This window comes from Trichogramma pretiosum, unplaced genomic scaffold, assembly GCF_000599845.2.
Source record: "Trichogramma pretiosum strain Unisexual culture from Peru unplaced genomic scaffold, Tpre_2.0 scaffold35, whole genome shotgun sequence".
NCBI classification, from domain to species: domain Eukaryota; kingdom Metazoa; phylum Arthropoda; class Insecta; order Hymenoptera; family Trichogrammatidae; genus Trichogramma; species Trichogramma pretiosum.
The window spans coordinates 85,733-101,516 of NW_019640943.1; the positions used below are offsets into that span (position 1 = coordinate 85,733).

The 15,784-nt window shown below is 36.8% G+C and overlaps 2 protein-coding genes across 2 annotated transcripts; both read left to right on the top strand.

Annotated features, from left to right (window-relative positions):
• Positions 1-10,075: 10,075 nt before the first annotated feature.
• On the top strand, positions 10,076-11,116 carry LOC111693394 (ankyrin-1-like). The gene has a single exon (XM_023457931.1). The coding sequence runs from the start codon at positions 10,076-10,078 to the stop codon at positions 11,114-11,116; it is 1,041 nt and encodes a 346-aa protein (XP_023313699.1).
• Positions 11,117-14,280: 3,164 nt separating this feature from the next.
• Positions 14,281-15,321, top strand: LOC111693395 (ankyrin-1-like). Its single transcript, XM_023457932.1, has one exon. It carries the CDS (start codon positions 14,281-14,283, stop codon positions 15,319-15,321), a length of 1,041 nt encoding a protein of 346 aa, XP_023313700.1.
• The last annotated feature ends 463 nt before the right edge of the window (positions 15,322-15,784 follow it).

Below are 15,784 nucleotides of genomic sequence, written 5' to 3' on the forward strand. Positions count from 1 at the left end.
GTCTTCTATCGATTGGTCATGTTAATTTTGAGGTTAAAATTGAAATACTTGAAAAAATATTGACTTCAACATTCAAGTCACACGTTACAATATATCTGTTTGAATTCATCATCTGTAGGTGGCGTCGACGCGGATTGTCGCTCGCGCATCGGAAAAATACTAGCTCTAAGCATATAGGTGTATGCCAATTTCTCTTACATTAAAGTTTTATTAATCTGGTGAAAACTGGTGAAATAACCTGCACAGAACTACAAATAATACAAACATGTATCGTGTATACACAACGCGCCTCAAGTGGCTTTTTAAGGGTCTTTCACGAAAATGTATGAAGATGAGTAGGATCAAACGACCCTGAAAAGAGCTTTATTTGAAACTATTTGTTCAGGACTTACTTTTGTAATATTATTGAAAGTTCTTAAAAATATTGAGTATTCTAAAAAATTTCACTTGCATATGTATATCTTACAAATCTTCAACATGACATTTTTACATAGTTAAATAGTTTGTATTCATTGAACATTGTAAATATAATGTTATATTTAATTTTTTTAGTTACATTCGAAAATCGTTTCTGCTAAAAAAATTTTTCTTCATCCCATGCTCGAAAGTACGTACTTTCATCTTCGAATTCGGGGACGAAAGTCTTTTGCTCCCCGTCAATATCGCGCGAAAGTCATTATCTCCATGACTACGGCAACCTACATTTCAATTATCGTTTGGTTTCGACTATGCAATAGATGAATTATATTCACTTTGTTTATGACGTACATATGCCAAATTGAATAAATATTAAAAGACTAACAATTCTATGAAGTATCAAAATTGAATAGCCATAATTTGAAGTTCATTACATTCAATTCCAATCCGAAATTTTAATCGTTAAAGATGGTAGTTGCAATAAAAAATGAGATCTAAGAGAACAAAGACAGTCAAAATATGTTAATTTTTATAATATATTTTGAAAAATTCTTTCAACTTTAAACGTTATTCTAGGTCTCTCAAGTTTCTACTTGTCTACCTCAGATTGAGTGAATTACTTAATTGATATGGTACTAATTCATGCTTATACTTTACGGGATCGTTTGTATTTTATTAACGCCATAGTTATCTATGATTTACAATTGTTTATTAATAATATTAGTTATGTACTAATAAACATTATTATTGATGATATTTGTTGCAAAGCCCGCCGTCGACCAGCAGCCCTCGCTGCGCTCGGGCCGCAAATGTCGGCGGGCTTTGCCATGTAAGCGTAAATTCATGGATACAATTTTTTTTAATAAAATATTTCTTNGCCAGGAAAAGCCTTTTTCCAAACGAATGGAGCTATAACTGACCGTACTATACACGAGCTGCCTTAATGCGTAAGGGCTCGTACTACGGAAGCACAAAATAATCGAAATTACTCACGTTGTTGCCTCGCAGACGAGGCCAAGTACCACGCAGATATGACGCAAGTCGCCAAGGTTTTATGCTGCTGCGATGGAGATCTTCGGGTCTGCCAGGTCGTATAGCAGATGACGGGCCGACGTCGGCGCTCACTCGTGGAGGCGTAGTTGGAGAAGCTTGGTGCTCTGTGGTTATCGCCAGCACTCACACTCAATGACTAAAGTACACCACAAATGCACACTCACACTGCAATACACTCTTTCTTTTTATCCATGGAGTGGATAGAGACACACGTAGTATCGCTTTCTAAAAGAGCATAAAATTGCCTTTAATTTTGTAGTACTAAAACCTATCTACGTTCATTAGAACTAAAGTTACAGGTTTTCGAAGGTTTTCTGAAAATTCAAGTATCGAATCAGCTTTGAACGTCTCACAGATTGGATACTTGATTTTTCGTGAAGACCCTAATTTTTTTATTATTTTTCCAAGCATTATTTTTTTATGAAATCATTGTTAAATTAATGTAAAAATCCCATACATTATGGGATTTCTATATCGCTGCTCAAACTCGAGTCATAGTCGTCTGTCCGCGTGCGTACGTCAATCCTCGCACCGAATTTCGCAACATGTCATCGAGCACGATCCGCTCACGTAGTAACGTGCTCAGACGGCACAGATGTTCGTAATGAATTCTAAAAGAATTCTTAAAAAGAACTCGTAAAGAATTCATTAAGAATCCCCGCTATGACCGCCCATAGAATTCTTTAAGAAGTCTCAAAGAATACTTATAAAATTAAGTTGGAAAAAAGTCATTGAATCTGTGCTAGATCTGATAACTGTGTATCTTACGCAAAAATGTTATAAACTTTTAATAAATTTTATAAACTTTATTGAATGTTAACAAACTATTTTAACCCATTTCGGGCCATTGAGTGTGAGTGCTGGCGATAACCACACAGCACCAAGCTTCTCCAACTACGCCTCGACGAGTGAGCGCCGACGTCGGCCCGTCATCTGCTATACGACCTGGCAGACCCGAAGATCTCCATCGCAGCAGCATAAAACCTCGGCGACTAGCGTCATATCTGCGTGGTACTTGTCGCTCTCGACTTTATCTTTTCGCGAGCTGTCAGTCCTACCCCTCGGACCGCAATATCAGTCCGGTCACTCGGAACGTCGTTCTCGTACGAAGAGTCATCTCGCGATTCTAGTTTTGGTTTTTTTTCTTTAAGGAATAAATTGACTGATTAGATAAAGCAGGTAGAACTTATTAAAAATAAAAAAAAAAAAAAACCAAGACTAAAATCGCGAGATGACTCTTCGTACGAGAACGACGTTCCGAGTGACCGGACTGATATTGCGGTCCGAGGGGTAGGACTGACAGCTCGCGAAAAGATAAAGTCGAGAGCGACAAGTACCACGCAGATATGACGCTAGTCGCCGAGGTTTTATGCTGCTGCGATGGAGATCTTCGGGTCTGCCAGGTCGTATAGCAGATGACGGGCCGACGTCGGCGCTCACTCGTCGAGGCGTAGTTGGAGAAGCTTGGTGCTGTGTGGTTATCGCCAGCACTCACACTCAATGGCCCGAAATGGGTTAAAATAGTTTGTTAACATTCAATAAAGTTTATAAAATTTATTAAAAGTTTATAACATTTTTGCGTAAGATACACAGTTATCAGATCTAGCACAGATTCAATGACTTTTTTCCAACTTAATTTTATAAGTATTCTTTGAGACTTCTTAAAGAATTCTATGGGCGGTCATAGCGGGGATTCTTAATGAATTCTTTACGAGTTCTTTTTAAGAATTCTTTTAGAATTCATTACGAACATCTGTGCCGTCTGAGCACGTTACTACGTGAGCGGATCGTGCTCGATGACATGTTGCGAAATTCGGTGCGAGGATTGACGTACGCACGCGGACAGACGACTATGACTCGAGTTTGAGCAGCGATATAGAAATCCCATAATGTATGGGATTTTTACATTAATTTAACAATGATTTCATAAAAAAATAATGCTTGGAAAAATAATAAAAAAATTAGGGTCTTCACGAAAAATCAAGTATCCAATCTGTGAGACGTTCAAAGCTGATTCGATACTTGAATTTTCAGAAAACCTTCGAAAACCTGTAACTTTAGTTCTAATGAACGTAGATAGGTTTTAGTACTACAAAATTAAAGGCAATTTTATGCTCTTTTAGAAAGCGATACTACGTGTGTCTCTATCCACTCCATGGATAAAAAGAAAGAGTGTATTGCAGTGTGAGTGTGCATTTGTGGTGTACTTTATAGTCATTGAGTGTGAGTGCTGGCGATAACCACAGAGCACCAAGCTTTTCCAACTACGCCTCGACGAGTGAGCGCCGACATCGGCCCGTCATCTGCTATACGACCTGGCAGACCCGAAGATCTCCATCGCAGCAGCATAAAACCTCGGCGACTTGCGTCATATCTGCGTGGTACTTGGCCTCGTCTGCGACGCAACAACGTGAGTAATTTCGATTATTTTGTGCTTCCGTAGTACGAGCCCTTACGCATTAAGGCAGCTCGTGCATAGTACGGTCAGTTATCGTTCCATTCGATTGGAAAAAGGCTTTTCCTGGCTGACCGGACTAGAATGACGCGCCGGGAGTTTGGACCGAAATTGCGGTTCGAGGGGTACGACTAACTACTAGAATCGCCCACTGGCTCGCCTCAGACAAAAAAATACTTTTTGACCTTAAAAAAAATCCATATTTTAATGTTAATTTTCCCGTTTTTTCCAAATCTGCAATAAAAAAGGGAATTCCATGTGAAAAATTGATTTTGGTTTACTATAGATATACTCGCGCGGCGCTTCCCTATGTCGCTTCCCCTTCGCCGCCGGCCCCCACTACCACCGACCGCTGTAAACTAATTTTTCAATATTGTGAACAATTTTGCACTGACACTTGAAAAGTTTAAAGTGTATTTCGATGTAAAATTTCACGAGGAATCGATTGGTGCAATTAGTTTTTCTGTATCTTGCTTCGTTCGCGAGATATCAGCGAAAAACTCTTTCACCCTCGATTTTCACCCTGACGCTGATGTTTTAGGTAAAAAATAACATCGGCAATGAATTCAGCGCACCCAAAAACATAAAGTAGACTAGGTTTCATCTCTCCCCAAAAAAATGCAATTTCATGTAAGTTTTAACTGGACTACTGTGGCGCTGTGCACACGAGCTCGGGCACAGGTTTTTCCTGAGCGTGCAAGGGACTTTACTCTTAAGTCAGCACGGAAAGAAATCGCGCTAAGGTAATGTTTATTTAGCCATTTCTCGTAAAAAAATTGTCTGATCTTTCTGAAATATTTTTAAAACATTCTTGAAAAGATTCTGAAACTAATCGTATATTCCTAAAAATTATTAACATTGTTTAGACTACCAAAATAAATTATTTAAAATAAGGCAGTTTATGCTTTTGTTTCATTCAATCGAGGAAAATCTGTTATGAATTTTTGAAAATGAACATTTTTATACCATAACATTATTCAATATGGTTTAAGGAAGGCGTGTGTAAATTTTTAGCCCAATTTATCTATTTAAACAGAAGTAATTGAAAAAACCAAAGCGTTAGTATGAGTCTGGCTGGTACACATCGTCGAGAAATTCCTCAAACCCAGACAGAATTTTGGGACGAAAACAGGTGATTCACCGCTACACGTGACAATGAACTACTATCACAGACGAATGATTCTACTGCTGTTGTTGTCTTATGACTTAATTGGCTTAATGACTTAATTGGTCTTATGACAGATGCTTTGATGCGTAAGCTCCAGGTATGCTACCCATCCTGTCCACGATATTAACTTGCAACAGTTGATTGAATTCACCGTTGTTTTTGAAGGATATCTCTAGCGTGCCATCAGCGTCGAAACCGTCGCAAACTGTGCGCAGAGGTGTTCATCCCTTTATGTCAGACAAATTTAGATCGGTCCCTCTTTTTAGCGGTAATTTAGCTACATTCTTGTTGGTCCAGTTGGCAAAGCCCAGCGTATCGGCATCCAAATCTTCTAGTTCTGGTAACTCTTCTCTTCAGGTTCTGGCTCGTAATGAAACAGTTGACAGTGAAATGATATATTCTCAGCCTTCTCCATTTCAGGAAGAGCACACAGGGAATAGTACAATAGTGTTGCGTTCGCGAAGAAGATTTATTATTTTGTTATTCATGCGTGATTGTGCTGAACGATGTCTGACGACGATTTCAATTCCGATGATTATTCCAGTAACAGTAATAACTATTTTGATTATGATGATAGCCATGATGTCTGAAGTCTGTTGGACCTGGTCAGGACTTGCGTAAAATAGTAGTCCATCTGCCGGTTGCACTCATCTTTAAGTAGGCCCTGCTGCCCAGAGCAAAGTGTAGCGGTGAATAACAGGTTTTCGTCCCAAAATCCTATCTGGGTTTGAGGAATTTCTCAACGATGTGTACCAGCCAGACATGCAGACCACGAAAAAATGTGCGAGTCCAGACTCGTCCACGTAGTTCTAACCGAATCTATCGTATATTTTAAATAAAATTATGGGTAGTATATTCCTAGATATTAAGTGTAGAGGTGTATGTAGGCAGGATATGTCTGTACGATTAATATAGTTTAATACTGTCTTGTCACTGGTTGTATTTTCTCTTTATGGACTAATACTGTTTGGGAGCTGGAAAAGATAACACAAATTGAGTAATGGTATACGACAATGGCTAAATACTGACTTCCAGTATCTAGCCATAAAAAGAAAATTAATATTAGCAATTATAAAATTGATAATACTTTTTCTCATTTAATGCTGGATAAACAAGATTGGGAATTTTATTATAATTAACTATCCCCTTTAAAAAGAGCTCTTTTTAACGAAAAACCGTTACAAATTTGTAATTGGCTCAAACATGATTTTTGTGAAAGCTTACTCCTAGGAACACTTAATGTAAAAAGTTAGACAAGATTAGATGGGTGGATCATATAAATAATTGTAAAAAACCGTTGTTTTTTCAGAAAACGAATTTGACCGAATTTCAACTTTAACTCTCGCTATCTCCAATACAAGAGTAATCGATGTTTTTGGATGAAATTTTGAGACAACACTCATAATATGTGACTGATGTGAGATATTATTTTGAAATGTCATTAAATTGTTTTTAATTTTTTTTTTAAAAGAGAAACCGCGCGAGAGGTCGGACGCCACCAACTGAACAAAAAACCACGTTTTTTCTTCTTTCTCTCGCTATATCTCGCTAAAATCAAAAAACGCCTCTCTGGAAAATGTTTGTATCGATGGAAAATTTTCTGATCTTTCGATCTACACTATTTAAAAAAATCTTAAAAATTAAGTTTTTGAGATAATCGACTTTAAAGTTTTCCCAACGATTTTCCCGGGTAAAGCGGAAAATTTCGGAAAATCTGACCTCACCATCGGAAAGTTGAGGCGATTTCCCATCGAAATCATGGGTTCATTTTTTTCTCTAGGTGCATTTTAGTACTTTTACAGCGATTCACAAATTTAGTGATTTGACTTAATTCTGCCGCGCCACGCGGCACTGGGAGAGTTGACGTGAAATGCCACTTACATTCTATATCAATTAAAAATATGCATTTCTTACGGATGAAAGGCTGATCTCAATGAGCTGATAATATATATTAATGCAAATATAATTATAAGTAGAATTCACTTTCTTTTAAGGGGCTATTTTACTTTATCCATTTCAAAAAATCGATTTTTTTTTATTGCATTTTTTGAAAGTAAATTTCTCAGAAGTATCGAGTTAAAATTTCAGAGAGATCAAAGCCTTTTAAGTATACTTTCTCCTGCGACATGCGTCTTTTAGTGCGTGTGTCCGAATACACCGCGCCCCTTTTTTCGAATTTAGGCTCATTATGTACATACATGAAATGTTATAACCTACTGTATAGGCTCCCTATAAGCACTGAGCACGTGGTTTTAGATTGATTTGATCAACGATATTAAATGATGCTGATCGAAACGAACCTAGTGATTTACGAAAAGTATGAATTTTTTTGAAATTATAATTGTTCTAACAATGTATAATAGAACACTCCGTTGCAGTTGGCTGTGTCACGTTTTGATGTCGACCTCACCAGATCGCTCTTGGAACACGGCGCTAGTCTCGACAGTTTGAACGAGGATAAAATATTTAACGAGAATTTCAAACCGATCGAACTGAAAAACTATCCTTTGACTTGGAACATTATCGAGGTAATAAAATTACTGCAGTCAGCTGGCTACATACTAGATCTCAAAACTAGACTCAGAATGATAACATTTTGGAAGATAGTACGTGGTAATGATATAGACCATTCAATTCCTCACAATAATGTATGGGGAGGGGATTGGGTGAAATACATGATAGTAGTAGATCAGCTCTACTTTTATGAGAGATTTGGATTTTTTATAAAAAAAGAAGCTGCAGATTATTTGCATAAAGAAAAAGAAAAATTGAAATCGAGACTTGTGGGCGAGTATAAAACTCTTCCAGAGATAAGCAATGCATGTGAGCGTGAAGTTGCAAAATTAAATGACATTAAGCTAAACAACGACATTTCGCTTTATCAAATTTGCCAAATGAGTTACGATAAAGGTTACTCAACTTTAAAGAATATAAAGAATTGGCGTATACCATCGTTGGATGGCTTAGAGCATGGTTATATAAATCTCATGGTGAAAAGACACATGGCAAACATTTTGATGAGGCAACAATTGGAATTATGCGCTGCCGATTTTTTCATGACGGATTACTGTTTATTAAATATGCCATATACTGTTTGTCGAATTTTGACCGAAAAAATGTGCGACGAGGATCTATTTCGTTTGTTGGATCAAAAGAATGTAGAGAGTCTGATGAAGTCGTTGCTGGCGCAACAAAGTAAAAAACCGCATGTCCAAGACCATGCGGTTTTGATCATTCATGAAAAGGACGAAGATAATTTTAGTACACCGCCAGTGCCCAAAAGACGACGATTGAATGACGAAGAAAAATCTTGACATTTTTATGATCATGTGCTAGGAATTTTCTGAATTGAAATAAAAAAACCGCTGCCAATTTATTGGCAAGGAGCTTCCTCAAAAAAATCATATCAATGAAAGGGTTTGGTTATTAAAGGAAAAATTCGTACTTCATTTGTGAATTTTGAATTCCGTTTTCATATTTGTATACGAAACTCAAAAAAAAAACTTAGAGATTTCTAGAATTTCGTGTAAAATTCCCTTCTATCTATCTACCTATTTTTTTCCAAAAAAAAACCAGTTTGCAACACGATACAAAAAAGCATAACTTTTTATCTACTCGGTGGATACTAAAATAAGTTTTTGACGCTTCTTACGATATGCACCATAGAAATTCGGTTTCAGCAGCCCAAAATACGTAAGAAAAAAATTGGTGCACCCATCAAAGAACACGTGACCACGGTAGGCCCGGTGGACCGACCATGATCCATAGTAGGAGTGTGCGATTACCCGAAAAAACTCGACTACATCGAGTTTTCTTTTGAGTTCCCCATTAAAAAAAAAAAAAAAATCCATTCGATGATTCATGACCGAGTTAATTTGTAGAAGCAGCCTAGTAAATTGTAGTTGCAGTGTCTCTGTATTATTTCTACTTTCTCTTGTGTACTCACCGCCTGAAGTGAGAGTCTAGCAAAGTAGGGGCGTTGCCTACGCTTAGCCATCTGCTACTGACATTATAGCAATGTCGTAAGCGAGAACGGCCTTCACTATGCCAGATTAACATTTTCTATTCATTACCGAATTCAAAATGACGTAAGCTGTTTGATATATATAGATATACTAAAACAGCAGAGAACAGCTCCCTGTGCATCTGCCCTCTAGCGGATTTCATGTAGGACACATTGCCTCATACAGATCGTAGTCAGCGTTGGTTTCAGTGGGCTCTACGCTCACAGTCTATGCCGAGTAAGCGCCACGGTGGCGAGAAATTGAAGCGCGCAGTCGAGCAGTCACTACCATAAGCGCGAAGTTATTTTTGAACTTATTAGATCAATATTAATAACTGAATGATGAATTAAATAGTAGGTATTGTTATTAATAATTGTTATCAACCCTAAAATGGTACATTGATTAACATAGATGCAGAGCCCGTGTTTGGCTTTGTTAATGTTTTCTTGCCGATGCACCATCATTTTATACCGTATTAATCTAGTGTACGTTTTGATCTAATATATATTAACAAATAAAAACGATGCGCATATATTTACGTAACGCGTGCAAACATCGCTCGACTATTTCTTCGATAAAAGTATCATATAAGAGATTGTTCGTATAATAATGTAAGATACACCATATTATCAATCAAAAAAATCAAATAAAAGCAACACATTAACAAAAAATTTATGAATAGAATTATGTTTATGTTTAGAAGATAAAAAAGCCGAAAAAAAATTTGAAAATTCCTTCGCGCGCATAGATCGCTGACCGCTTAACTGCGGCTCGAATGTTTCGGTTTCTCGCCACTGGCGGCGCTTACTCGGCATAGACTGAAACCAACGCTGATCGTAGTGCATGTAAAAGATCAGTACAGGCTACGAAGCGGCAGCGTAAACATCAGGAGATATAGCAAGTGATTCTCTTAAAAAAAAGAATAAGATACATTTCAAGTTACAAGTGATTGTGAATTGTGTTTGAGCGAGTTGAACGATGGACACATTCGAAGATGGATCCACTGCAAGTTTCGATGGACAAAAATTTTTAGAGACATTGAAGAGTTTAAAAACAATTACCAACTGGGAGCTCGTAGATGAGCGACGCAAATTCATCCATCAAGTTTATCCTTTAATCGAACAATATTTCAGCCAAATTCCACTACGTCTAAATGTTCAAGACGTTTTCAGTTCCGAAGACGTCGAGCGTCTTGCCATCGATTGCATCAACTTTGAGCATGAGATAGAATCCAAAAGGTTCATTGCCTTCCTGTGTAACACCGGCTATAAGGACGAGCCCAAACTCGATGGAGACGGCAAGCCATCGTCGCGTCGCACAACACCAGTACATATTGCGGCTAAAAAGAGTCCACTCATCTGTTTCTGTCTTTTTGATATATACAACCGATACGACGTCAATTACACCGACGAAACTGGACTGTCGCATTTCCATGTGGCCTGTATGCATGCCTATTTGGACGAAGCCAAGAAATTTCTCGAGCTCGGCCAAGATCCTAATTGCCTCTGGCTAGAAACAGGAGATTCACCACTACACTTGATTCTGTCGGAAGCCCGCGATGATTCCTTGGAAGACAAGGAAACGGTCGAACTACTACTGAGAAGTGGTGCTGATCTTAATTTAGCCAATAAGGAGGGATTGACTCCTTTGCACATTATCAGCAAGAAATACACTTCCGGGTTAAGAGAAGTTCCTGAAGTGCCGAAGATGTTATTCGAAATCAGTGACGAATTGAATCTGCCGTTGCTGATCGATGCTCGTGACAAGTTCGGTAATACACCATTGCATTTAGCACTGCTCAACAACAACGTTTATGTTACTGAAATGCTGCTGAGAAGAGGCGCCAATCCGCATCTGGCCAACGACGAGGGATCGTCACCTTTGCACCTATTTTACATGAGACGCGATTATTATGATATCGGTTTGATGGAGTTATTTTTCAAAATCTGCGACGAAGTGCATCTGACGAACGAGGATTTATATCATATTTGCTTGGCGGTTGCAGGAAAGAGTTCGTGATGGCGTTAAACATTTTTTGTATTCATTATTGTATTCATATGTCTTTTTTTAATAAAATTCTGTAGACTTTTTATAATAATTCAAATAAATACATTCTTTACTTTGAGTTCCCCATTTAAAAAAAAGAAAAAACCAATTCGACGATCGATGCGTCGAGTTATGTGTAGAAGCACGTGGCGTTGCTTATGCCTAGTCATGTGCTATATTGATATTATTTCCTCGAATTTTCTTATACACGAGTGACCCCCACTATGCTGGATTTAGACTTTCTAATCGTTACCGAATTCAATGACTATATCATAACTACTTTTATCTCTTGTAGCTTCACCTGCGATTTAATTTCAAAAAAGAATCGGTTCATCATATGATTTAACATTTACAATTTAATTCAATCATTGAAAAATTGAAAAAGTACTTTACACATTTTTTTCTTTACCTATCTTTTTAATTTTTTTTTTAAATTATGAAACAAAATTTTTTTTATTTTCGGTCCTGAGACCATAACAAAATCTGGAGACAAGCCTTTCCCATAATTCCTTAGTGTAATCTTCGCTCTTAATCAATTTAACAATAAGTAAAAACCATCTTCGGAGGAAACTCCTTGCCAATAGATTGACAGCGGTTAATTCCATAGTGATAGTTTATTCGCGAAATTGATATAGATTTCATGTAAAACGTGAATTATACACGACTTCAAATTATTTTTTTTGATTATTCATTTTTACGGAAATTCGATAAATTTAACTTAAGGCTCGTAAGTACATAAAAATCAAAAAAAATTTATTTCATTTTTGAAAAATATTTTTTCCTCATTTTCATAGCATTTTTTAAATTTCAAGATGTTTATTTTTTACTGCGTTTCAGCCGTTTCCGTGAGCCTTTACGTACGTTTTGCATGCAATGTTACATTTTACGATACAAGTGCCATGAGTAACACTTTTTAGCCCGGCGTAGTTTAGAGTCCGAGTGTAACGAAAATTACTATTATGTGTTTCCAAAATGCACCTTACTTCTCGTAATTTTCAGAACAAACCATTAAAGTTGCAGCACGTGGATATACTTCTTCAGAACATGAATAGTCACAGACACAATCACCGGGGAGATAATTGAACTTTGAGCTTTCTTGCTGCAAGAACTTTCATGTTAGATATTGCGAAACATAACGTAAAATGAAAAAATAAGTAGTTTGCGTATTTGTGACCATTGATGTTCTGAAGAAGTTTACGCAATCCTGGTAGTGTAGCTTCATCGGTTAGCTATGAAAGTTACAATAAGTGAAGTGCATTTTCGAAAAATAAAAAACGCCAAAAAGCGCAAAATAAGCTATGATAGTAATGATATCAAACATATTCTGACAACTATTCACACGCAAAATGAAATTTTCTTTTTCAAACTCTAATTATACTAAAAGTCTGAAAAATAATTCAGTACGTGATTCTTAACAACTATTTTGTATAAAAAAACCTTATTTATGATTCTACTTGCCCGGCCGTCTCAATCGAAATCGATGCGAACCTTTACAACATGATGAAAAGAAAGCTTTGCGTACTTCCAATATAGCTGAATTTATTTTATTACAGAACCAAATTTTTCAGTCTTTTTTTCAATTTTTTTATGCTTATGATATAATGTTTGAAGACGATTCATTTTTTATGCAGTGTATTTATTTCATTAATTACACCATGCACTAACTCTTTATCAATTTATAAACTCATGTCCTCCAATAAGCTTTTCTTATCAAAAGGAAAAAAAATTCCACATGCTATCCAAAAATATTGGAATAAAAATTTTTTTCAGATGTTAAAGAATCATTTATAGCAGTAATAACTGATATTATTAAATTTTCAGTATAAATTGACATTTCTTATTAAATTCATGACAAAGGCGAACGTCTTGATCTCGATTGAGACGGCCGGGCAAGTAGAATCATAAATAAGGTTTTTTTATACAAAATAGGTGTTAAAAATCGCGTACTGAATTATTTTTCAGACTTTTAGCATAATTAGAGTTTGAAAAAGAAAATTTCATTTTGCGTGTGAATAGTTATCAGAATATGTTTGATATCAGTAAAATTTTAGATCAATAGCATGAATAGTTTTCATTTTTCAACAAAAGGTACAATTACTTGTCGTCAAAGTAAAAAATGAGATTTTTCTGTTTCAAAGTTTAAACCAGAATTTGTAAGCTATTATCATAAAATTTGAGTATGTGTTCCAACTAACTATTTTATAATAGCTTGTAAAATTTTACATCAATAACATGAATAGTTTTCAATTTTCAACCAAGGGTACAATTTCTGGTCGTCAAAGTAAAAAATGAGATTTTACTGTTTCAAAGTAAAGATCTTATTTTTCTGAATTTCAAATATATATTAAAAACTTCGTCTTCCTCGGAGAAAGTCGTCGCTGGGTCGATATTCATACCTGGTTCACCAAGTAGGCCACCCTGGTGAACGAAATAGCGGAAATGGTTCGACTTCCTCAGAGAAAGTCGTCGCCGGGTCGATATTGATACTTGGTGCACCGATTTGGATACCCGGGTGAACGAAGTAATGAAAACATCTCGACTTCCTCGAAAAACATCGTCGCCGGGTCGGTATTCATGCCAAGAGTTTCAAGTGGGCTACCGTGGTATATCGAATAATCGAGGTAATACTCTACGAGAAGAAAAACCTCATGTGTATGTGTATGTATGTATGTATCGATGTATGAGTTTACGAAAATGTATTATTATTATTGTTCACGATGATATACATCGTCGGTGTAACAACGTATGAGCGTATGACGTGAACACAGCAAATGGTCTGAAACTTTTTTTGGTCTGACCACTTTTTGGTAAGAACGTTTTTTGCGAAGTGGATTTTTCTTTCAATCGCTCGTATTTTGTTGAAAATAAACTTTTTTCGGTATGTTATACACATCGTTGGATTGCATTTTTATTCAGGATTCCATAGCACTTTACAGAATTAAGATATCTGTTATCAAATTCAAATGAAAGTGAAAAAGAGTTTTCGCGGGCAGCGTGTACGCNTGTAAAAGATCAGTACAGGCTACGAAGCGGCAGCGTAAACATCAGGAGATATAGCAAGTGATTCTCTTAAAAAAAAGAATAAGATACATTTCAAGTTACAAGTGATTGTGAATTGTGTTTGAGCGAGTTGAACGATGGACACATTCGAAGATGGATCCACTGCAAGTTTCGATGGACAAACATTTTTAGAGACATTGAAGAGTTTAAAAACAATTACCAACTGGGAGCTCGTAGATGAGCGACGCAAATTCATCCATCAAGTTTATCCTTTAATCGAACAATATTTCAGCCAAATTCCACTACGTCTAAATGTTCAAGACGTTTTCAGTTCCGAAGACGTCGAGCGTCTTGCCATCGATTGCATCAACTTTGAGCATGAGATAGAATCCAAAAGGTTCATTGCCTTCCTGTGTAACACCGGCTATAAGGACGAGCCCAAACTCGATGGAGACGGCAAGCCATCGTCGCGTCGCACAACACCAGTACATATTGCGGCTAAAAAGAGTCCACTCATCTGTTTCTGTCTTTTTGATATATACAACCGATACGACGTCAATTACACCGACGAAACTGGACTGTCGCATTTCCATGTGGCCTGTATGCATGCCTATTTGGACGAAGCCAAGAAATTTCTCGAGCTCGGCCAAGATCCTAATTGCCTCTGGCTAGAAACAGGAGATTCACCACTACACTTGATTCTGTCGGAAGCCCGCGATGATTCCTTGGAAGACAAGGAAACGGTCGAACTACTACTGAGAAGTGGTGCTGATCTTAATTTAGCCAATAAGGAGGGATTGACTCCTTTGCACATTATCAGCAAGAAATACACTTCCGGGTTAAGAGAAGTTCCTGAAGTGCCGAAGATGTTATTCGAAATCAGTGACGAATTGAATCTGCCGTTGCTGATCGATGCTCGTGACAAGTTCGGTAATACACCATTGCATTTAGCACTGCTCAACAACAACGTTTATGTTACTGAAATGCTGCTGAGAAGAGGCGCCAATCCGCATCTGGCCAACGACGAGGGATCGTCACCTTTGCACCTATTTTACATGAGACGCGATTATTATGATATCGGTTTGATGGAGTTATTTTTCAAAATCTGCGACGAAGTGCATCTGACGAACGAGGATTTATATCATATTTGCTTGGCGGTTGCAGGAAAGAGTTCGTGATGGCGTTAAACATTTTTTGTATTCATTATTGTATTCATATGTCTTTTTTTAATAAAATTCTGTAGACTTTTTATAATAATTCAAATAAATACATTCTTTACTTTGAGTTCCCCATTTAAAAAAAAGAAAAAACCAATTCGACGATCGATGCGTCGAGTTATGTGTAGAAGCACGTGGCGTTGCTTATGCCTAGTCATGTGCTATATTGATATTATTTCCTCGAATTTTCTTATACACGAGTGACCCCCACTATGCTGGATTTAGACTTTCTAATCGTTACCGAATTCAATGACTATATCATAACTACTTTTATCTCTTGTAGCTTCACCTACGATTTCATTTCAAAAAAGAATCGGTTCATCATATGATTTAACATTTACAATTTAATTCAATCATTGAAAAATTGAAAAAGTACTTTACACATTTTTTTCTTTACCTATCTTTTTAATTTTTTTTTTAAATT

Bases quoted from the DNA above. Each gene is read 5' to 3' on its own strand.
- LOC111693394 (XM_023457931.1), top strand. From the start codon at position 10,076: ATGGACACATTCGAAGATGGATCCACTGCAAGTTTCGATGGACAAAAA.
- LOC111693395 (XM_023457932.1), top strand. From the start codon at position 14,281: ATGGACACATTCGAAGATGGATCCACTGCAAGTTTCGATGGACAAACA.